Raw genomic sequence first — 23,337 nt, 5'->3', positions numbered from 1 at the left:
CAAGGCTAGGTTTTAATAATAATAATAATAATAATAATAATAATCGCTAATCACTGTCATGCTAAAAAGGACAACAGACACTGCAGTGTTGCTCACAGATCTTATGAAAATACAGCCTATTCAAGTTTAAGTTCTGTTAATTTATACAGAACCTTTATCCACACGTCAAAATATTTCTCCTCCTCATCTCTTTTCTTTTTTCACCTCCTGCAGGCTGGTAAACTGGACCCCCACCTGGTTCTTGACCAGCTGAGGTGTAATGGCGTGCTTGAGGGGATTCGTATCTGCAGACAAGGCTTCCCCAATCGCATCGTCTTCCAAGAGTTCAGACAGAGGTAATATCAACCAGTGTTAAAACTATATGATACTATATAGATTTTATGAATATTGGTATAAAATAATCATCACAGAGATGGTTTATAAAAGTGTTGACGGCCAGAGCCTACCAGTGTACTTAAGCACTTGCTGTCATCTTAGTCTTTGATGATCTTTCATATTTTTGAATGTGTTTGATCTCTGAAGTCTCCAAGTGTCATTCAGGAGGCAGAAGTCTCTGGCTCCTCTTTCTCTCTCTCTCTCTTTCTGTTTCTTATATTTTGGAGCTGTGATTTAACTATTCTAGTGACTCTCTGTCCTCATAATACACTTCTCTCTCTCTCTGCTTCGTGTCCAGGTATGAGATCCTCACTCCTAACGCAATCCCCAAGGGCTTCATGGATGGCAAGCAGGCCTGTGAGAGAATGGTAAGACTTGGGTCTCGCGTTTAGGACAGTTTAAATCATCTGAACGGCTTACTCAGACCTCACGAGGCTCACAGGGTTCTTACAGGCGCTGGAAGTCCTGAAAACACTTGAATTTTAATGTCATGTTTTCAAGGTTTGAAAAGAGCTTGAAACTTTGCGTTCTTTCATAATAAATCACTCTCTGACTGAATAGTTTGCCTTCTAGATAGAGAAATAAAATAAGTCTGAGAGTAATTGGTGTTGCACTACATACAAAATGCAGACGACTGCTGAGCTTAGTGTGATCTGTCAGTCCTCTTGATGTGTGGAAGGTTGCTGTTTCAGTGAACGCTGGCTTGAAAATGAAATATTTACCAAAAAATGAAAAGGATTTCATTGGAATTTAAGTTATTTTTTCTAGTGATTGTTTAATATTGAATCAGTCAGGTTAGAAAGGATGCCAAGTCTACTTACAGACAGATGACACATTTTGAAACTTGTTTTCCTTTAATTTGACACTCCTCTGTAGATTGCTATCCGAAAATGAAATGGGGTCTAATCATTCTGAGCATACTATAACCTCTATAATGCATGTATAAATATGTATTAAGTGTGTGTATATACAGTATATGTCATTTATCACAGCTGTAAGATGCTGAAAAAGCTTGAAAAGTGCTTGAATTTGACTTTGGAAAGGGTGAAGAATCCCTGAGCTCTCATTCGAAACAAGAGTCTTTAGTATTATTATTATTATTTCACATTAATTTCTTATGATAACAAAGTTGTGCAACATAATAAAAATGTCATTAATATGAGGTAGTTGTAATAAGTAAGCAGGCAGATTTTCTAAAAAATATTTGTAGCCCTTTCTCCTTCAGTGTCTTTTCATGTTTTTGGTAGATTCAAGCCCTGGAGCTGGACAGCAACCTGTTCCGTATCGGCCAGAGTAAGATCTTCTTCAGGGCAGGAGTCCTGGCCCATTTGGAAGAAGAGAGGGACCTGAAGATCACCGACATCATCATTTACTTCCAGGCTGTCTGTCGTGGATATCTGGCCCGCAAGTAAGGGTTGCTCTACCGCTGCTGTCTGTGTTTGAGATCCACTGAAAGAGTAATTTCTACATATTTGATCACAAAAAGTAGTTTTTGCTGTTGTCTCACTCAGTCTCTGTTCTCTTCCTCTCTCGCTGTAATGCTCCAGGGCCTTTGCGAAGAAGCAGCAGCAGCTCAGTGCTCTCAAGGTTCTCCAGAGGAACTGCGCCGCCTACCTGAAGCTGCGTCACTGGCAGTGGTGGAGACTCTTCACCAAGGTGAGTGCTTGTGAAAACTTTTGCTTGCGTGCTGTTACAGGTGGTACTGCTCGGATTTATCATCATAGATCATCCTCTGAGGCTTCTTCTGTACCTGCAGGTGAAGCCTCTGCTGCAGGTGACCCGGCAGGAGGAGGAGATGCAGGCTAAAGACGAGGAGCTGGTCAAGGTGAAGGAGAAGCAGACCAAGGTGGAGGGAGAGCTGGTGGAGATGGAGAGAAAACACCAGCAGGTAACAATATAATCCCAAATTATATGACAATTTTAGGAAGAGCAGTTGAAGGTTTTAACGTATTAATGTATTTATAGTTAATGGAGGAGAAGAACATCCTAGCAGAGCAGCTGCAGGCAGAGACGGAGCTGTTTGCAGAGGCCGAGGAGATGAGAGCTCGCCTGGCTTCCAAAAAGCAAGAGCTGGAGGAGATCCTTCATGACCTGGAGTCTAGGCTGGAGGAGGAAGAAGAGAGGAGCCAGAGCCTGCAGAACGAGAAGAAGAAGATGCAGTCCCATATCCAGGTGTGTCCGAGTGGATGTGGAATTACTCTTAAAAAATATTTCTGCACTCACTGATATTATATGTCAAAAAAATGAATAACAAAAATATGTAATTTGCTGCTATGTTTAAATAATTATGTGTGTAGGATCTGGAAGAACAGTTGGACGAGGAGGAGGCTGGCAGGCAGAAGCTGCAGCTGGAGAAAGTGACAGCTGAGGCCAAAATGAAGAAATTTGAAGAGGACATTTTGCTACTAGAAGACCAGAACTCCAAGTTCATCAAGGTATGACAGACAAAGCTGTGAAGGTCAGCATTCAAGCTAGGAGTTTTTAGATGGCCAGAGGTGTGGATGAGTGCAGCCGTACGTCACGTCCCAGTTAATGCTGTTACTGAGTAAATTAAATTGTGTCTGTAGATAAAAGTGAGTCAGAGGAGTCTTAGTGATGGAGTAACTAAAATTTTTACTGTGAAAAATATGCTCTTACCATGAAACATTTACTTTTAGAGTGGAGTCTGGTTTAAAGTGCCCCTGCATCTTTCATTTTTTTCTGTGTAACACAACATGGCACAATTGCTCACCTGACTGGCCAGAGAATATGACCTCCTAATGGCTAAACAGTGACACGGTTTTCTTATTTAATTTGTTTAAACTTACAGAAACCTCAAAAATTGTACGGACCGCCAGTCAAATTAGAGTGGTTGTTGGCTGCTCTCATCCATAGTGTCAAAATATGGGGTTTGGATTAAAATTAGAGGTGAAAAGTCTTGCAGTCTCTAAGAAGCTTTTCTCCCTTCCTGCATTGTGTAATAATAATAATGATAATGATAATAATAATAATAATAATAATAATAATAATAATAATAATAATAATAATGATAATAATAATATAGAGCCAAAAGGTTCAAATCATTCAAATGTGTAGATGCTGAGTTGAGATGCTAGTCGTGCGCTAACCATCCTGAATCTCTTTCCTGCAGGAAAAGAAGCTGATGGAGGACCGAATCAATGAGATGTCCTCAGTGCTGGCTGAAGAGGAAGAAAAGGCCAAGAACCTGGGCAAGGTCAAGAACAAGCAGGAGATGATGATGGTCGACCTGGAGGGTAAAGGAGTAAAATGAATGCAGAATGTGTAGAATAGTAAAGTAAAACAATTAACCTGCAATAAAATGAAGTTTCTTCTTGCTTTATTAACCTTTGTATCCTCTTCTCCTCTAATTCAGAGAGACTGAAGAAGGAGGAGAAGACCCGTCAGGAGCTAGAGAAGGCTAAGAGGAAGCTGGACGGGGAGTTGTCGGACTTACAGGACCAGATAAGCGAGCTACACGTCCAGACAGAGGAGCTGAAAGGTCAGCTGGTCAAGAAGGAAGAGGAGCAGCAGGTGATGCAGTCTAGGTAGGAGAAACTGGGACCATCATCAAGCAGTTTACCAATGAAGTATTACAGGATTTTGGTGTGAGCTAAATATGGCTGTTAGAGCTTTAATATTGAGTCACTGAGGCTCTACTTCATGATGTGAGTCAGTCTGAGCTAAGTGCTACATAGCTGTTCAGAGCAGTCATCGCACTAAACACTGTACATTCACACCTGATGTTTTATGTACTGCGTTTTATTGGACTGATTTCACTCCAGACACCCGTACAACACTGATCTTATCATGTTGTAAGAACACAAAAATAGCCTCTGAGCGTTTTCCTCTTTTTGTGCTCCCCTCTGACCTGCAGTCTGTGTTTATCCACTGATTCTCACTGCGTTGGAATGTGTTTGTGATGTGGGACCTTGTCATTGATGTGCCTGTAATTTGTGTGGTATTAATCGGCCTTTGCAGCGTACAGCTCCTTTAAGAGTGCCAGTTAAAAGAAGAAAACTGCAGTCAAAAGAAAACTGCTTTATGAAACAGTGACTCTGCTGCCGCCTAGTGGAGTTTCTACACAACAGAAAAGTTCAGTCAGGGAAATAAATGTGCTCTTTATGTTTTAAACAATACTTTATTAATAAACAAAGCAAAACAATGATGTATTTCCAGTGGGATATAACTAAATACTCAAGGACTGTACTTAAGTACAGTTTTTAGGTACTTGCTCTTTACTCGAGTATTTACTAGGGATGTAACAATACCAAATACTGCAATAGTACCACAGTAAAAAGTCCAGTGTGATATTTATTGTCATATTGAAAACCAAAGAAAAATGACAACTTTATTAACTAATAAATCTAAAGTGTACAGCATTTCTGTCTATATAAATCTGGTTTTCTTTTAAACTTAAAGTGCTTCTGCTTTCTGTCTGTAATTAAATAAAATAAACATAGCAGCAATGACCGAAGCATGTGCAACAAACAACAAAACAACAACTCCCATAATCCCATGCTACTTCACAATGTCATCAAACTATGCCTTTTGTTAGTGCCTTAATTGAGAGACCCCTTGCAGAAATGATATACTTTGCATTTAACAGCTTTAGAAATTGGTCATTCTGCATAATAAGTACTTTTACTTTTGGTATATTATTAACTATTTTAATGATTTTGTACTTTTACATGCATAATGTTATTAATGCAGGATTTGTACTTCTAAATTCTTGAGTACTTTTACACTGTAGTGTTACTTTTACTTAAATACTTATTCCACCACTGGGTATTTCTGGTAAGTGTAAAATGAATGACTAGCTATAAAAAACACATTTTTCTAGCACTAATAAAATAATTCTATGTCTTGTTTTTTGACTTTCCTGGTCTTATTTTATATTTTCTCAATATCGTACCATCTCAATATTGTGCCCACCTTCCACCCAAGACTTTGCATGTTTGTCATTGTTCTTGATGGCTCACAGGGGTGAAGACGAGGTCAGCCAGAAGAACAACGCTCTGAAACAGGTGAGGGAGCTGCAGGCGCAGCTGGCGGAGCTGCAGGAGGACCTGGATTCAGAAAAACTGGCCAGAAACAAGGCTGAGAAACTCAAGAGAGACTTGAGTGAAGAGCTCGAGGCCCTGAAGACCGAACTGGAGGACACTCTTGATACAACCGCTGCCCAGCAGGAACTTAGGTACTGTACTCTGCAGTTTACATTTATGTCACAGACAGCAGGACATTTAGCCAACTGTATTATTAGTATTATTGTATTAGGTCACCTGTAAAGTTAAGACTTTTCTGTGTCCCTCTTCTCTGTAGGACCAAGCGAGAACAGGAGGTTGCAGAGCTGAAGAAGACCATTGATGATGAGACTAAAAACCATGAAGCTCAGATCCAGGAGATGAGACAGAGGCATGGCACTGCCTTGGAGGAGCTGTCTGAACAGCTGGAGCAGGCCAAGAGGGTAACACACCTTTCCACTATATACAATCTTATATCACAAGATGATCAAATCCAGCAAAGACAAAGTGACATCACGTCATCGTCTGACTACGCCAATGTTTGTCTAGTTCAAGGCCAACCTGGAGAAGACCAAGCAGAGCCAGGAGACTGCCAACAAGGAGCTGGCCAGTGAGGTCAAGAGCCTGCAGCAGGCAAAGATGGAGTCTGAACACAAGAGGAAGAAACTGGAGGCTCAGCTGCAGGAGATAATGGCCAGGGTCACTGAGGGCGAGAGGGCCAAAGGAGAACTGTCTGACCGCTCGCACAAACTGCAGGTGAGAGACGCAAACATATTTGACTACGGGAGAAAACAGACAACATTATAATTACTGAGCATCAAAAAATGAATGAAGACCTTCAGATTTTTGATTCTGGACATCTCTAGAAGCATAATGCTCATCCTCTTTGTTTTTTAAAGTTACGTTTTCATCTCGTTGTCAAAATTAGCTGTTGTATCAGATCAAAATGAAAATAGTTTGTTAATTGGATCACTTATGTGAATAAACATGATGATTACTCAAAATTACAAACCCTGATTTCAGAAATGTTCGGATGTTGTGTAAGAGGTAAATAAAAACAGAATGCAGTGATTTGCAAAAACTTTTCGACTGAAACTTTTCCTATTCAATTGAATACAGAACAGAGACAGGATATTTAATGTTCAAACTGACAAACTTTATTGTTTTTTCTTTATAAATATTGATAACCATATTTTTACCTTGGTACATCCGTGCACAGACTGAGTTGGACAATGTGTCTGCCTTGCTGGAAGATGCAGAGAGAAAGGGTATCAAGATGACCAAAGATGTCTCTGGACTAGAGAGTCAGCTACAAGACACGCAGGTGACATATAGTATCTCTAAGCATCGATCATAAATCCACACTTCATGCATTATTTCTGTTGAACAAATCAGACATTTGTGAATTTTTCTGTAGGAGCTGCTCCAGGAGGAGACTCGTCAGAAACTAAACCTCAGCAGTCGTATACGCCAGCTGGAGGAGGAGAAGAACACTCTGCAGGAGCAGCAGGAGGAGGATGAGGAGGCGCGCAAGAATCTGGAGAAACAGATGTTGACCCTACAGGCTCAGGTAGGACATGTGGTCTCTGGTGTACGAATGTTAAGATAGTATTTTTGTTGATTTTTATTCTGAATTTTGCTTTTCTATTGTTGTCGTTGTTTGTAGCTGTCAGAGAGCAAGAAAAAACTGGAGGATGACGTTGGAACAATAGATGGCCTGGAGGAGATGAAGAAGAAGCTGCAAAAGGACCTGGAGCTGACCAGCCAGCGTCTGGAGGAGAAGACCATTGGCTTTGAAAAGATGGAGAAGACAAAGACACGTCTGCAGCAGGAGCTGGATGATCTGACTGTAGACTTGGATCATCAGAGACAGATTGTCTCCAACCTGGAGAAGAAACAGAAGAAGTTTGACCAGGTGAGGAAGTATTTTATTGGGGATATTCTGCTGTTTGCAAGTTTGTCTTGGATTTGTTTTTAATACAAATACAGTTTAAAGCTACAACAAGGAGTTTTTAACTGTTTGTGGAAAAGTCTCAATTGAATACCGATGCTTCTTTATGACCTACAGAAGCAAACAAGATCATCCGCAAGAAGAATTACTATTTCTGTACAGTCATTCTTAATGCCTGAAACCATCTTAAAAAGAGCCTGTGTGTTTACATTTACCCAGCTTAAGTTACAGTGAGTCATACGTTAGCCAGTTAAATGTAAGCAGGAGATTTTTTATTTAGATTGTTTTAATTTTGCATTGTATTTTGTGGTTGTGGCGAAGAATGCACTAATGCATTTGTCCACAGGGGCCTCCAAAATCAACACAATATGAAAGATCCTTGTAGTAGCTTTAATTCTTTAGCTTTACAGTTTAGATACATTTCAGGATTTCATCATTTGTTGAAATACATTCTTGGAAATTACTAATATAATTTTCTTAAATGTTGAATTGTCCTCCTCCGTAGATGCTGGCCGAGGAGAAGAGCATCTCGGCTCGATATGCTGAAGAACGTGACCGTGCCGAGGCTGAGGCCCGGGAGAAGGAGACCAAAGCTCTGTCCCTGACCAGAGCTCTGGACGAGGCGCTTGAGGCCAAAGAGGAGCTGGAGAGGATTAATAAGCAGCTTCGTGCTGAAATGGAAGACCTGATGAGCTCCAAGGACGACGTGGGCAAGAATGTGAGTGGGAGGATCACTAGAGCACATGTGATTTACTATTACTGTTGAGCAGTGGTCTCACACTGGTTTATCTCCTCCCCGCCAGGTCCACGAGCTGGAGAAGTCTAAGCGTACTCTGGAGCAGCAGCTGGAGGAGATGAAGACACAGCTGGAGGAGCTGGAGGACGAGCTGCAGGCCACAGAGGATGCCAAGCTGCGTCTGGAGGTCAACATGCAGGCCATGAAGGCCCAATATGAGAGAGACCTTCAGGGCCGGGACGACCAGAACGATGAGAAGAAGAGAGCGCTGGTCAAGCAGGTGCGGAATAACATGTAACATTACAGGACAACATTTTAACAACACTTCAATCCCTCCACACTAATGACTTGCTGGCTCCTACTCAGGTGCGAGAGATGGAGGCGGAGTTGGAGGATGAGAGGAAGCAGAGAGCTTTGGCGGTAGCTGCTAAAAAGAAGCTGGAGATGGATTTGAAGGATATAGAGGGTCACATAGAGGGAGCCAACAAGGCTCGAGATGAAGCCATCAAACAGCTGCGCAAGTTACAGGTACCAGTGTCTGAACCAGTTGCAGTTCACCCTCACTCTAAAAACCTCGGTATGCAGCTCTTTTCAGCAATATGTTTTCTCCTTCAGGCTCAGATGAAGGACTACCAGCGGGAGTTGGAAGATGCCCGAGCCTCTAGAGATGATATTTTCGCCATATCCAAGGAAAATGAGAAGAAACTCAAGAGTCTGGAGGCTGAGATTGTACAGCTACATGAGGTACAGGACACTGGGATGGTTGATTTTCTGATTGTTGTTGTGTTACATGGTAGACGATTGATTTCTGTTTGCTAGGTTTTTGTATTTAGCATTGAGTGGCCCCCCTCAACATTAGAAGTGCTGATAACCTGTGTTTCACCTTTGACCCTTCTCTGCAGGACCTGGCAGCATCTGAGAGAGGTCGGCGCCATGCAGAGCAGGAGCGTGATGAGCTGCAAGACGAAATCTCAAACAGCACCTCTGGAAAGTAAGTTTATAAATATTAAATAAAGAAAGTTTCACTTCCTGAGGTCACCAGGCCCTCAGGATAAACATTTTGAAGTTTAAGGTTAAAAGCAACCATTTTACCAATAATACAACTAATCAAATCAAGAATCTTCTTCCAATAGAGAATTTTATCAGGAGTCTCCTACATGCATTGAAGCAAAGAGCCCGTGTGGATTTACATTAATGTTTGTCTGTGGAGTTTTAGTCAGTACATGAAGTATTTGTAGCACATAGAGGTGCTGAATGTAGTCACATGTTCAACTGTTCCTCTGTGTGTCAGGTCTGCTCTGATGGATGAGAAGAGGAGGCTGGAGGCTCGCATTGCTCAACTGGAGGAGGAGCTGGAGGAGGAGCAGGGCAACATGGAGCTGCTCAACGACCGCTTCAGAAAGACAACCATGCAGGTGTGGTGTAATGCTGGAACAGTGCTGTGGGTTAGCAAAATTAGGGAACATCTTTAATACTGTGATCAGATTTATTTTGTCATTTATCATTTATTTTCATTGGAATAACAACTCTTAAAGGAACTGTTCACCCCAAAAACAAAAATGCGTATTTTTCCTCTGGCCTGTAGCCCTGTTTATCCATCTAGATAGTTTCAATGTGTGTTTTTGTGTTTTTAAGATACCAGCTAAGAGATGTCACATGACTGTTGAATTTTTCAAATATATTTTTTGCCATTTTGAGCACCACAAGTCGAGTGTCTTTTAGTCCCATTATACCACCTACGCAAAATAATAAATCACATGAATTCCCCTCATATTACTGGCATTTTCTCTGTCGGTCTCTTGCACTTTTTGCTCCACCTCCCACCATTCCTCTTTCTGTTACCTCGTCCCCTGTCTCTGTCCGCCAGGTGGACACTCTGACTACAGAGCTGAGCTCGGAGCGCAGCACAGCCCAGAAGAGCGAAAACGCTCGCCAGCAATTGGAGCGTCAAAACAAGGAGCTGCGGGCCAAGCTGGGCGAGCTGGAGGGTTCTGTGAAGAGCAGGTTCAAGGCTTCCATCACTGCCCTGGAGGCCAAGATAGCACAGCTGGAGGAACAGCTGGAGCAGGAGGCCAAGTGAGAATTCAATACTCTGTTCTCCTTGCTTTAACGAATGAGCATTATTTATAGAGCTCTTCAAATGTTTCAGAAACTGTGAACAAGGCTAAAATATGATATAGAAATATGATAAATCTTGCTCTGTTTCTCTAAACTGCACTTGTTCTCTGTTAAAGGGAACGAGCAGCAGCCAACAAGATGGTGAGAAGGACCGAGAAGAAGCTGAAAGAGATCTGCATGCAAGTGGAGGATGAGCGTCGCCATGCCGACCAGTTTAAAGAACAAGTATGTCTGACACTGCTGACATTAACACTGCTGTGACTAGCTGTCTTCATTCAACACCCGTCCGCCACGAACAGTGTAGCCCCACATTGATTTAAAAAGAGATCAATAACTGCAAGCGTGTTGTATTTCTTGGTGATTTTTGTCTCTATTTGTGTGTGTGTGTGTGTGTGTGTGTGTGTGCATGCAGGTGGAAAAAGCAAACTCTCGTATGAAGCAGCTGAAGCGTCAGCTGGAGGAGGCCGAGGAGGAGGCTACGAGGGCCAACGCCTCACGCAGGAAACTGCAGAGAGAGCTGGATGATGCCACTGAGGCCAGCGAGGGTCTGAGCCGTGAGGTTCACACACTCAAGAACCGCCTCAGGTAAACATCTATCTGACACCCACTCATTTTGTTTTGTTTTATTTTATGAAGTTTATAAAGAAAGCTATATTCATAAACTGTTTGTCTATTTTTTAACAACTTGGCGCTGATATTGACACTGATGTTTAGCCTAAAAGCAATACAGATATCAGTGTCAGGCTGACACTGGGGAGTCACTTGAATTAGCATGTCTGTTAAGGTTTTTTATATATAGTCTGTCACAAGTACAAATAGTTAAATCCAAAATGAGACATTTCTGATATTATTCTACAAAAATGTTAAAACTGATAGAGTTGCCAATACCAGATTTCAGTATTTACCTCAAGAAAGGATATCAATTCTTATTTGCAGACACAAAAACTCAACAACATGTTGAATATAATAAACATCTGGGAGCATTTAAGTATAAAACACTGACTGTTATCAATGAAACCTCAGAGGGAATAAGCTCAGTTTAAAGTGCTGTGTTGAGACATAGAAACCTCTCTATGTTTGATTTATGAAATGTTTACACAGCGTCTGTCAGTCCTTTATTCTGTCTACATTTGGTGACTCATGGCTTATTAAAAAGGCTTGATGCAGCAAAGCATGGAGAGCAGGAAAGGATCTACTGTGATGACCTGACATCACCAAGAATATTTGTCTACATGAAACAGCCAAGTATTAGAGGTGACTCATAAAAGTGTCTTAAATAAGATGTTACATTGGTAATTTATGCACCCATTTATCAGCTGAACATCAGTATCAGCCAACATCTGCCTTGGTGACTGATATTGCCCCATCCGCCCCTTTTATCTGCTGTATCACATCAATTTTGCACTCAGTAAATGTTGCGTATTAAGGTTGAGCTTGGTAGTGAAATGAGCGCCAACATTTTATCTTTGAACATATTTTAGCTTGATCAATGATGGACAACGAGCAGTTATTCCTCTTTTTTATCTGTAGGTTGTGCTTTTTGCTGCTTTCTTGCTTTTTGCCTCTGATCAAATGCCTCCACTCCTCCTTCAGGCGCGGCGGCCCCATCAGCTTCTCCTCCAGTCGCTCAGGCAGACGTCAGCTTCAGGTGGAGGGAACATCATCCTTGGACCTCCTGTCTGACGATGAGCTGGAAAACAAGATCACGGACAACAACGCCAATGAGACACCAGCGCCCCAGCCGGAGTAGAAGAGAAGAAGCCTTAACTTTTGCTCTCCCATCTACATATCACCTCTCAGCCCCAACAAGAAATACTTACACCCTGCAAGCTTGAATAGGGAGCCTCTTCTTGCCCCTCTAGCCCATGTGTGGATAGATCGATTCTCTCCAAACACATAACGCAGCATGATTTTGATCTTACTTCTGAAGCCTAAACCTTAGCAGACACCAGCAGTTGGATGCCCCCCAACGCTCTATTTACCACCCTAATTAAGGCTGTAAGAAGCACTACTCTGCCTTACCCCTCCATGTGAAGCTGCAGGGCTGTGTTAATAGCAACTTCCATCATGTGTTCAGTATAGACTACTTCAGTAACCTCAATGGGAGATAAGCTGCATCACAAATAGAAGCGCTTTTCTTCAAAAATACACACAAACTGCCCATATGTGTGTAAGTTGTCAACTAAAAAGCCCCCTAATCCATTCCTGCACACATTAAAAATACGTTACCCTTCTGATTGCTCAAAATCCAGTGAGTACAAATATGACTGGATGATCATTATCCTCTGTTGGACCAGTATTTAGTTGTTTGAAATGCTTCCAAATGCTAAAATAGCATTGCAATATTTGAAAAGAACAGAACATGATGAGAGAAGCAACCCTCTGACTATTTTTTCATCAACCTACAATATACAGTATGTCCATCATATGAATCAGTTTAGTTATATTAGTTGAACTGTAACTAAATAGTATTTTTCCGATCCTATGTGAGGATTGTTTGCTTGCATATGAATCTAGAAATGTGACTGTAAGCTGCCTTGTTGCCTCAGTGCTACAAAATGTTGCTCTTTTGACAGTATTGGTTTCTCAAATGTTTGACAGTAGGTCAGTGTTGACTTGTAATTATTTGGTGTGAGTGCTGAAAGCAGCATTCACACGCATGTTCTTTTGCTTACTTCTTCTTCCTCTTCTTCTTCTTCTTCTTCTTCTGTGCCTTCTTTCGCTCTCCAAACTCCAAGCCCATTTATGCCACATATACTGTTCATATATTGAACCATGCCTAATTTCATGAAGGTATTTTCATAAAATATTCATAAATTTGCATATGTAATAAGATTTATTGGGAAACTGATTTTCTTTGATTTGTATGTCCTGCTACAGCGTTTATGTTACCACAATGATTGATATGTCAGACTGCGCGGGATTCTTTGTAGATGGGTGCTATGACTTTTCTTATTGATAACTTTTATACTTTTTGAGTTATTAAGATTTAAAAACAATCCAATAGACATCAACTGTATTTATATATCTGCTATTGTATACAGCACAAACTCCATTCATATCTCAAAATGCTCAGTATTGCACATCGATCAACTGTACCAATGCTCATTATCAAGACATGTACAGTTTATGCGTTATTAGGAGCTATATAATACATTAAAGTCTATGGAGCCCAATCCACTCACCTTGTATTTATAATTCACCTGTTAACAGTACAAACTCCATTCAACATTCAAAATGCTCGGGACTGTACAGTGATAAATTGAGTTATCAGCCATCACATTAGTAATGTCATCCATTTTGAAACTTTGGCAGAAAAATAATCCCAATCAGCATGACAGCATTCACACGCACTTTCTTTCAAACATTATTCTGGGCATTTTGTCAAAGACTGAAAGGGACTGAAAGAATTGAACCGGAGACACTGGAATTAAATGTATTTTGTGAGGAGTCTATGAGTTGATTTCAGATTTATACCTTAAAGGATCATTACAATAATCCAACCATGAGGAGATAAATGCATGAATAATAGTTTGGGTGTCAGTTAAAGTCAGCGTCGATGGTGTCCTAGCAGTATTTCTCAAAAGGCAGTAGTGTGACTGGATGACCTTATTAGTGTGCATCTCAAAAGTGAGGATTGAGTGAAAGAGCACAACCAAAACACATTTTCGTCAGCATGACAGCATTCACACATTTTCATAATTTTAGACGTTTTTCCAAAGAGTGGGGACTGCAGAAGACAGGTAACGGTACCAAGTGATGGAAACTCGAATACCAAAACACCAGGATGAAGACAAAGGACAAAGGATCTGGGCTGGTGAGTGGCTGACGAGAGAATGAGGTGCAGGTGTGAAGATGGCAGGGGAACTCAGGTAAGGAGAATGAGGTGATAGCAGGTTAGATGGGGATGACAGGAGCTGGGAAAAAGTCTGAGGGCATCTGGTGGGCAAATGGAGAATTACAGTGAACATAGAGGGACAAACAGGCTGATTGTGACAGACAGCTGCTTCAGAAAAAGGTAAAATAATAGACAATTTCAATACAGATTATGGATAGCACTGGTGGAAACTAAGTACGTTTATCTAAGTACTGTATTGGGGTACAATCCATTTTCTACTACTTTGTACTTCATTTCACACGGAAACATTGTAGTTTTTACTCCAATGCCTTTAGTTTGTTAGTTTAGCTGTAGATACCACCACTGCTAACCGGTGATTCCCAACCTTTTTGGATTGTGACACCTTACAAAGGCCAGTGTCCAAGTGGGGCCCTCTAGACACATTTCAGACGTGAGCTGTCAGCAGTTCCACTGTTTCATTTCATTTGGGTCCCCATTTGTTGCAGCCGGAGCAACAGCTATTCCCCAGAGAGACCAAAGAGATATATATCTTTTTAGACTTCACAGGTAGTTTAATTTCAAGATAATAAAACAAAACTTTAATATTTTGTTGATTTTGGAGGCCCCTGTGAACAAAGCAGTAGCATTTTCACAGTAATATGCCAAAGTATAACATTAAAAAAATAAAAATGATCTAAAATAAAATCTACTCCTGCCTCTTTTAAACTGAGTAATGTAGTACTCACTGTAACCTTGCCCAGTAAAATGTAAACAGGCTTGTTTTGAGAATCCAACCTGAAGAACAACTACACAGACGTCATGTAGCAGCATCACTATTAAATTGAGACAGTTTCATAGCCAGTTAAAAACTTCTTATAGTAGCTTTAAATAACTGTTTGAGGTCTAAAGAGGTAAATTTATCCAATATTTCACAGAAAACAGCAAAGAGAGAGGAGACGAGCAGAAAAAGATAGCTCACGTTTGTGTAGGAAAATGATTTTTCTTCTTTCTTATCCCTTAAAGCATTTCACAACCTCTCTGATTTAATTTGAGACCCTTTGAAGGAGCCAAGCCGTATACGGGCCAAGGATACAGGATATATGTCTCATTCTGTATTTTCAGACAGTTTTGGAATATTTTTCCTCTTCTTCTCCTCTCTTGTGTCATTTTAGAGATTCGTTGTATTTTGAATAATTTTTCTTTGTAAAGGGCATACAATTGATTATACAGGTTTAATTAATTAAATCGTACTAATATAAAGAATGCGTGCAAAACTCTTTTTTGCATAAGTTGAAATTTAGGAGTTAGGGTTCGGGACAGCCACCTCCCAATTCAAAATACCCTATAAATGATGATTTTATACATACTAAACTGACTTTTATCTTAAATCTTATTTGGGACATAGATCTTAGTAAACATCTTAGATTTGCGCACTTAAATACTTTTTAAATTTGTATTTTGGTTGTGGAACTGCAGTTCGCACGTGGACCATGAGGTTAGAACTAAAAGCTCTATCTGATCATCTATAACAGTAATAACAGGGACAAATTTCCTGCAAAACAAGTACTTTTATTTTATTTTATTATTATTAAGTACGTTTTGTGGTCATACTTCTGCACTTTCGCCCAAGTAGGATTTTAAATTCAGTTTTACTTGGAGTGGAGTATTTTATCTTGGCACTTTCATTTAAGTTTCTTTTACCACTGCTCCACAAAAATGCTGAAAATCAAAATCTCGTGGTCATCTATTGGTCACTTTCTCCAAAACACACAGCGAAATGAAGTCAGTCAGAGAGGAGATAAAGTGTCGGTAATGCGCCGAGATGTGGAAACAACTTCTGTAATCCTTCATCATGTGACTCATACTAATAATCACTTCATAATGAAGAGAGACGTCTGTCGTGGTGGTGAGACAGAGGCAGAGGAGGAGAGCTGCTCAGCGCACAAAACCTCATTAACACACACCTGAACATCCCCGGGTAAGTGACGCTACAGCCTTAATATGTTGGAAAAGTTTCATCACTGTGGAAAGTTTGTTTTCATTGTTTATTTATTCGTTAAATCCGACAGCAATGTACATAAATCTATGACTTATGGCACTTATAGCAGATGCACATTTCACTGACCAGTTTAATAAAAATGTAACCCTTTTCGTGGCACTTTCCTAAATAAAACTTAACTTTTATAGACTGCTGCTGTCACCGTCCTGTTATAAATAGGTGGGAGGTGGTGGTCAAATCAGTTGTTATTATCTGTCTATTCGTTTTAGAGACAAAAACCAAACGGCAACAATGGACACAGATAATTGTAGGGTTCATTTTAATGGACGTACACAGTTGTGACCTCCACTCACTCACTGACATCAAATATTCAAATGCAAATGAGATGATGAATCACAGTCGCCAAAGCTGTCCTATAAATACGGACACAAACCATCGTGTTTGTCCTCGCAGGGCCCGACAGAGGTGATCCTGCTGAGCGGGACAGGAGAGAGGACAAGACAAGACGTTTTTTTTTTGGAGGAGGAGAAGGTATAACATCGTATGATGTCCGTTGTTGGCGCGCAGCCTTTCATCAAACCAATGCAGCCATCACCCTCTGTTTCTCCTGGTATCCAGAGGAGACACACGCTCCCCGCCAGCGAAGTCCGACCGCTCAACACGCAAGATGCCATAAGCGTGTTTGAGATCGAGCGAGAAGGTGAGTGACCCATCTTATCATACAGCACAGTGGTATACTGATGTTCTGCTGGAGGGTAAATCCACGCTGACGTTCTGCTGAGTGGGAAAAAAAAGCGTTACATCCTTTGAGGGCTTTGCGTAAAACCATTTGTGACATCGACAGATGTAATTCCCCCTTTCCGCACTGAATGTAGTCACTGATCAGAGAGTCCTTTTATTCAGCTTTTTAAGAGACGGTGTTCATTCTTCATTTACACTCAGTGCAAAGTTAACTGGTGTGCGTAAAAGTAGTGCCAAACCATTTTTGCGCACAGCAAGCTCTGTCGTTCAGTTTACAATTCCATTGGTTTTACTGGCATGATGTTTAGATCAAACATTTTGCTAAAGCAAAAAGTCAGATTCTAAATAATATATACAATATATTATATAAGAAAACATAAATAATAAATTTTTAAAGGAGAAAAAAACTTTACATAGAAATATGTCTTGGTTTGTGACATGCTGTTACATATTGTCCTAGAAGGGTTTGAATGAATCTGTCTTTTGGGAGAGTAAGAAAGTCTGTGATTTTACAAATAAATTTTGGGAGGAAATTTTCTCAAGTTTCTTTTTATTTGAAGCAAGTTATAAGAAAATGAGTTTCTCTTTTAATTTTCTGCTCTCTGTCAGCATTTATCTCAGTGTCAGGTGAGTGTCCCCTCCACCTGGACGAGGTGCGTCACTTCCTCACACTGTGTCCAGAACTGTCCATGGGCTGGTTTGAGGAGGGCCGGCTGGTGGCTTTTATCATCGGCTCTCTCTGGGACCAGGACAGACTCACCACAGTAAGACATCCTGCAACTTGACGATTCATCATTTACAGATTCAGATATAACTGGTTTACTCTTGGGACTTTTTGCTCTTGTTTTATTTTGTTATTTCTGTAATGGAGAGTTGTTTCATCTACATCTCATCTTTTTAATTATCATCTATTTAATGGCTGTTGGAAGGAAATATTATTAATTATCTCTTAACATATGATCAGTAATTATGATATCTTCTGACCTTGCTCCAGGAAGCACTGACTCTCCACAAGCCCTGTGGCTCCACCGTCCACATCCATGTCCTCGCTGTCCATCGCACCTTCCGGCAGCAGGGCAAAGGTCCAATCCTGATGTGGCGTTACCTGCAGTATCTCCGCTGCTTGCCCAATGTGCGCCGAGCAGTGCTGATGTGCGAAGACTTCCTCATTCCCTTCTACCGCAAGTCAGGCTTCAAGGTGCTGGGCCGCTGTGCCATCACCGTGGCCAACCTGACCTTCACAGAGATGTGGTACCCCATCAGCGGCCACGCGTACATGCGACGCAACAGTGAAGCTATTCGCTTCCCCCAGCATCCTCTGACTCTGCCGCTGACAAAGACTGATGAACATGTTGATGTATGACATGTCAGTGAGGTGAAGTTGTCTGTAACTTAAAATCAGTGTTGTACTCTTTGTAGGACATGTCAGTTTTCTCAGTCTTTGTTTTATTGGACTTTTCCCTCTAATCTTAAACTGAGGCACGTCAATCTGTCTTGTGTGAAATTCTCTTATTGTATACAATAAAAACAAGAATGTACAATAATGTAATGTGATGTATTATACGTTATCAAGTTGACTTTGTTAGACTCACTCACTTGTGAGAGAAGTAGAGTAGTGTGTTGAACCATTACAATAACACTCTCTCTGGAGAGTTGTATTTGTGGTAGACATTTTCATTCGTCGCTGTACAGTAAGATGTGTCCTGCTTAGCACGTCTCCGGTCTTCCCACAACTATGGACTGACGTCAGCGAGCAGCTTTAGCCGCTCAACCGCAGCTCCTCCAGCAGCTCTATTAGGGGGCTTTAGCTGTTGTAAACGTTGGAGGATTTAGAAGGGGATCCACTCATCAGGTAGTCTGCAGGTCCAATGACCTTACTTAATCCAACAGGTATGCTATAGATTTTGGTTAGATGAGACTTTGTATTGTGATGTTTCATTTCATATTTGTCTGTTTCAGCATCACATTTTGAATAAAATGTTTTATACTGTTTTTTAAGATGGAAAATGATTTTTTTTATTTCATTTGCCATCTCTAAGACATGTTTAATTTCTACCACAAGCCAACACAAGTTATGAGTCTTGTTGATATCTTTATCTAATTACACTTTCCATTTAACATCTCGTTATCAGCCAGTTGAAAGCCCTGTGCTCTTGAATGGGGCTTTAATCCATGACACGGTGTCAGACTCTTATCTAATCCACTAACGTGCCAGGGTGAGCGGCTCCCGCTCCTCTGAAGGACAAACTCGGCACTGAGTGGTCACCTCAAAAATGACCCACAATTCCAATTAGTATCAGAACACAGCAAATAAAGTAAAGATGTATGAAGTCTGATGCAAATATTTTAACATTCCCAGCAGTGGACATATTGTGCCGCTGACACAGAACTCTTTGTAGTCTACCAAGTGAGAGTAAAAGTCTCCTTTGAAACTCAGATTAAGGCAAGACATTATCATGCAGTGGACAATTTTGAGACTTTGGTCTATTTTGCTGCCATAATATGTCTTCTTTCAGACGATTGGAAAGAAAACAGCCCCTATTTTACTAAACTTTATCTATTTACACCTGTAGATTTCTCCCAAATTCACCAAAAGTTAGCATTAGATAAAGCCTTATTAGCATATTTAAAGATAAAAATTGTGGAAACTAAACCATAAATTGACCATGATGTCATCAAAGATTGATGTTGAAATATTCGCTTGTCTGACAACAGTACTACAGCCATCATGTTCTTTGAAATATCCATTCTGGTCTGTAACTTGTGTTACTGTTTGCCTGTTTCATGTTAATAAGAGTTCAAATTAAAGCCAATGTTCATCGAATTTCTAAGTGTCTATTTATGAGCCACGAGAAATAATTTAAAATCTTTTAGAAGGGGTAGATATTTATAACGATTAAACTGAGCAACATGTTCATGTAGTTTGGCAGGCAATAAGTCAGCAGTCACTGAAGTCCAACTCCAGAGCAGTGTGCTTTTGTTTTCAGGATAACAGGCTTAACTTTACACTGACAGACAACTGACAGTTATAAACAGCTGATCAACTTACAGTGTAGGACTCACTGTCACTTGTTATTGTCAAATTACAATGTTGTGCTCGTCTTGCATTCCTGCAGTGTTGCTGTAGTCTGCCTGAGCTTTATCAAGTCTGAGGAGGAAGGGTGGGCGGAAACAACTCACATCAACCATAGACTGTATATTATAGGATTTCAGCCTATATAATATACAGTCTATGGGTCCAACTTGCTCTCTGGACCGCTGTATTCATGCAATTATTACATATTGCCCCTTTATAAGAAATCAACTGGGGAGCATTCATGGTAGCATCTCTTTGTTAAAATCTTTTACCCTATTCACTTGTAGTGTCAAAATGGATGGAATTTTACAGTCTATATCTTTGAAGGTTTAATACTAGAAGTCCAGAATTCGTCACTTTGACCTTTGACTTTCAAACTCATCATCAAACTTATCTGTCCTGGTAAATACCAAACTATGTGATTATGATAAAAAAAAAAAAAAAAAAAAAAGATTGTCATTTTTAGAAATGAAATAACACCAAAATGTTAATTATGTAAAATGTATTTATATATTTATCGACATGCATGACATTGTGTTTAGTTAACTGTAATGATTGTATATATTCACAGCAGTGTTGTTCTGTAGGATAATAACCATCAGTGAAATGTTAGATTTATCTAGAATTACTCAGAACGAGAAACAAAACAACACTTCTGTCAACAAAATGAAACAAGAATTTTGAACCTGCTATTATCCAACATTTAGATTTCTGTTCAGTAAATATATGACAATAAGTGCATATTTGATTAGATAATGCCTCGTTTGTATATTTCAACATACAATTTAAGACAACATGAAATACAAATAAATATGTTCTAATGTAAGTAATCACCTGGGGAAGTTTTCTGGTGATGATATCTATTTGTTAAAATCTTTATCCTGTTTACCTGTACTGTCCAAGTCAAAAGTGAAAAATGAACTGAGCACATTTCAGCACATCATCAACACATTTTACTCCAGTACAGATGCCACCAGAGTGGCATTATGATGTATGAGGACCTCATGAGCAGACATCCACTGTCAGACGAGGATCAGAAAGCAGGATATTGATCAGATGCGTTTGGGCAATGAAAACAAGCTGGCATTTGACCAGAACATCCCTGTAATATGCAGAGAAAAATGACACATCAGCTCTGTTTTCTCTCAGGAATCTACACTCTTTCAGGGTGAGACTGTTTTTGTAAATCTCACTGGTCAGGTGGACTTTGTAAAGGTTGATTTTGCGGATAAAGACTGATATCACATTTTCTCCTACAGACAGGAATCTGCAGAATGAAGATGGCTTGAAGCATGACTGACTTCAAGCTGATGCAGCCAGCTGGCATCTTTGCACAGTCTGAGTTTATTTCCTCTGGCAGAGGCTCTCAACCAATGAAGAGCAATAAGGAACGTTTTTAGTCTACACTCTTAGAAATAACAGTGTAAATAGAACCATAAAGGGTTCTTCATCTTGTCACCATAGGAGAACCCTTTTGAACCCCTATTTCTATGCAATGATGGTGCTTTACTTTAGTAAATGCATTTTGCTGTAGGCTTGTCAGGAGTTGGTCAGTGCATGAATGACTTATGACTTGTGTCTTTTGCTGGTTATCATGGTTGTACTTTTTGTTCTTATGTTTATGTGTTTTTATATTTTGTATTGATAATTAATTTCTCACAGCAATAATAAAGTGCCTGCATGACTCATTTCATGACTAAAAATGGTCACTGCTCCTGATATTGTCATGTGAAGAGGGAAAATACAACATAGTGCTCACTGAATAAGAGTGCTTTAAATACCAGTTGATATGGTATTGGCATGATTGCAGGGCAGGAGTATGGGAGGCCTCGTTATCGTCATTTATTGAGAAAGTGAATGAAAGACAAATGGGCAAATGCTCATTGTCGAGGCTTTAAACATCAGCGCTGCAGTCTAGTATTATGACAATAATAATCGTGCAAAACAAAACAGAGCTGCCAATTACCATGTGCATCACTCAGGCAGTGGTCCAGTCGGTGCAAATGTGCTATTTGTTTCCACATAGGTTACTGTATGTGATGCTGTCATTCTGGGTTATTAAGCAGGCTTTTTATCAGGGAGGCAGTCACCACACACTTAGCAGTCCCACCAGGAGGTTGCGATTTTATAATTAACGCAAATTCAACCAATTACTGTGAATTCTGCATGGCCTTACAATTTTGTCACCATATCTCCACCATAAGTTCCACCCATCTAAACAGTCCAACCAAAACATTGACTTATTTGTTTGTTTGTTTGTTTTTTTGTCATGGGTACTGAAAATTACTTACTGATATTTACCATTGCTCTGTGCACTTTTATATTTTATCATTTTGTTTTTGCTGTTTTGACTGAGTTTGAGCTCCAAAATGATTCTGCTTCTTCTTCTTCTTCTTCTTTTTTAATGTATTTAATAACACAGATTTTGCTTCTTTGTGGAATACACCCTTTTTCAAAAAATGAGAACAGGGACTTACAACGGATCGCCATTGACAGAAACTGTGCTGCCAAATTTTGTATGTTTGCTTTAAAAAATAAGAAAGAAAGAAAAAAAAGAGCTGCAATGTGAGGCAAGCTGTACACACAGTAAGCTGGTTTTGTCACTATAGCATCATGCTTTCTAACTACTTTAAGTGAGATGACACCACCATCAGGGAACATCCTTCAACCCCCCTCTAGACACAGAGTGGGGCCACTTCAGCCTCCAGACAGGCTCATGTGCAGTAATCCCACAAAGTCCTTTCAGTCACCAGGTAATCTGGTACGCAGACATGCCAGCAGAGAGGCCACATCATCAACACCATTTAGTGTAACCTCCACTCAGAAGGGGGTCTTTCAGATAATCCTCCAACCAATATCACCTTTAACCCAGGCCGAGAAAAGGGGGATTTAAGATCTTTGTTTAGATTTTTTTTATGAGATGCGCATTAGTAAACCAGTTTGTACTGTGTTCATTTGCTGATGTGTACATCTGCTGATGAGGTAGTGAACTCTGGTACTACATTAAGACCAGTGGATCTCGGTCCTAATGTTTTAGTAATGTGCATTTGACAGACCGGTTTGTATTAGGCACATGACTCATCTGTGTAGACCTGTGAGTTTGACCTTGTTAACCTTAACACACTACATGCTTGCATATGAGTCATATTTAATCTGTATCCTTAATCCATCATTTCCGAGCATATGACTTGTCAGGGTTTACAAGCATTGTATATGAAGCACAGCTATGTTGCCATATGACATAAAATATTAGTTACAGAAGATGATTCACTGTCTCGTGGGGAGAGTTATTTCTAGAAATAATTTGCACACCCCCATATTAATATTAATAGTGAAACTAAGGGTCTCTCTGAGTTTGTACGGCAGAGCAGTGCTTTGAGCTAAATGCTAACATTAGCATACGAACCTGCAGAGGCAGGTACAGTTATGGCCATAGTCAACATTTTAGTTACGCATGCTAGTATGTTTACACCTGTTAGTTA

At 40.2% G+C, this 23,337-nt stretch overlaps 2 protein-coding genes across 2 annotated transcripts in view; both read left to right on the top strand.

The window, feature by feature from the left end:
* The window catches only part of LOC146309762 (myosin-10-like), a 66,241-nt gene extending 52,864 nt beyond the window's left edge, over positions 1-13,377 (top strand). Inside the window, exons 18-42 of the mRNA XM_084744514.1 lie at positions 214-335; positions 674-743; positions 1,623-1,783; positions 1,923-2,031; positions 2,132-2,263; positions 2,341-2,547; positions 2,673-2,810; positions 3,506-3,629; positions 3,749-3,920; positions 5,357-5,569; positions 5,695-5,839; positions 5,946-6,152; positions 6,616-6,720; positions 6,814-6,966; positions 7,063-7,311; positions 7,853-8,065; positions 8,151-8,363; positions 8,450-8,611; positions 8,699-8,827; positions 8,986-9,074; positions 9,375-9,498; positions 9,951-10,159; positions 10,318-10,426; positions 10,614-10,786; positions 11,795-13,377. Coding sequence (XP_084600640.1) covers positions 214-335; positions 674-743; positions 1,623-1,783; positions 1,923-2,031; positions 2,132-2,263; positions 2,341-2,547; positions 2,673-2,810; positions 3,506-3,629; positions 3,749-3,920; positions 5,357-5,569; positions 5,695-5,839; positions 5,946-6,152; positions 6,616-6,720; positions 6,814-6,966; positions 7,063-7,311; positions 7,853-8,065; positions 8,151-8,363; positions 8,450-8,611; positions 8,699-8,827; positions 8,986-9,074; positions 9,375-9,498; positions 9,951-10,159; positions 10,318-10,426; positions 10,614-10,786; positions 11,795-11,951 — 3,885 coding nt within the window. The 3' untranslated portion in view covers positions 11,952-13,377. The remainder of the gene's footprint in view (positions 1-213; positions 336-673; positions 744-1,622; positions 1,784-1,922; positions 2,032-2,131; positions 2,264-2,340; positions 2,548-2,672; positions 2,811-3,505; positions 3,630-3,748; positions 3,921-5,356; positions 5,570-5,694; positions 5,840-5,945; positions 6,153-6,615; positions 6,721-6,813; positions 6,967-7,062; positions 7,312-7,852; positions 8,066-8,150; positions 8,364-8,449; positions 8,612-8,698; positions 8,828-8,985; positions 9,075-9,374; positions 9,499-9,950; positions 10,160-10,317; positions 10,427-10,613; positions 10,787-11,794) is intronic.
* Positions 13,378-15,756: 2,379 nt separating this feature from the next.
* LOC146309761 (serotonin N-acetyltransferase-like) lies at positions 15,757-18,786 on the top strand. Its single transcript, XM_084744513.1, has 4 exons — positions 15,757-16,017; positions 16,492-16,738; positions 17,389-17,543; positions 17,774-18,786. Exons 2-4 carry the CDS (start codon positions 16,582-16,584, stop codon positions 18,140-18,142), a joined length of 681 nt encoding a protein of 226 aa, XP_084600639.1. The 5' UTR covers positions 15,757-16,017; positions 16,492-16,581; the 3' UTR covers positions 18,143-18,786.
* The last annotated feature ends 4,551 nt before the right edge of the window (positions 18,787-23,337 follow it).

This window comes from Lutjanus erythropterus, chromosome 19, assembly GCF_056507025.1.
Source record: "Lutjanus erythropterus isolate fLutEry1 chromosome 19, fLutEry1.hap2, whole genome shotgun sequence".
NCBI lineage: Eukaryota > Metazoa > Chordata > Actinopteri > Lutjaniformes > Lutjanidae > Lutjanus > Lutjanus erythropterus.
Note: the sequence above shows the minus strand (reverse complement) of the source record. Positions and strands in the feature narration are given on the sequence as shown.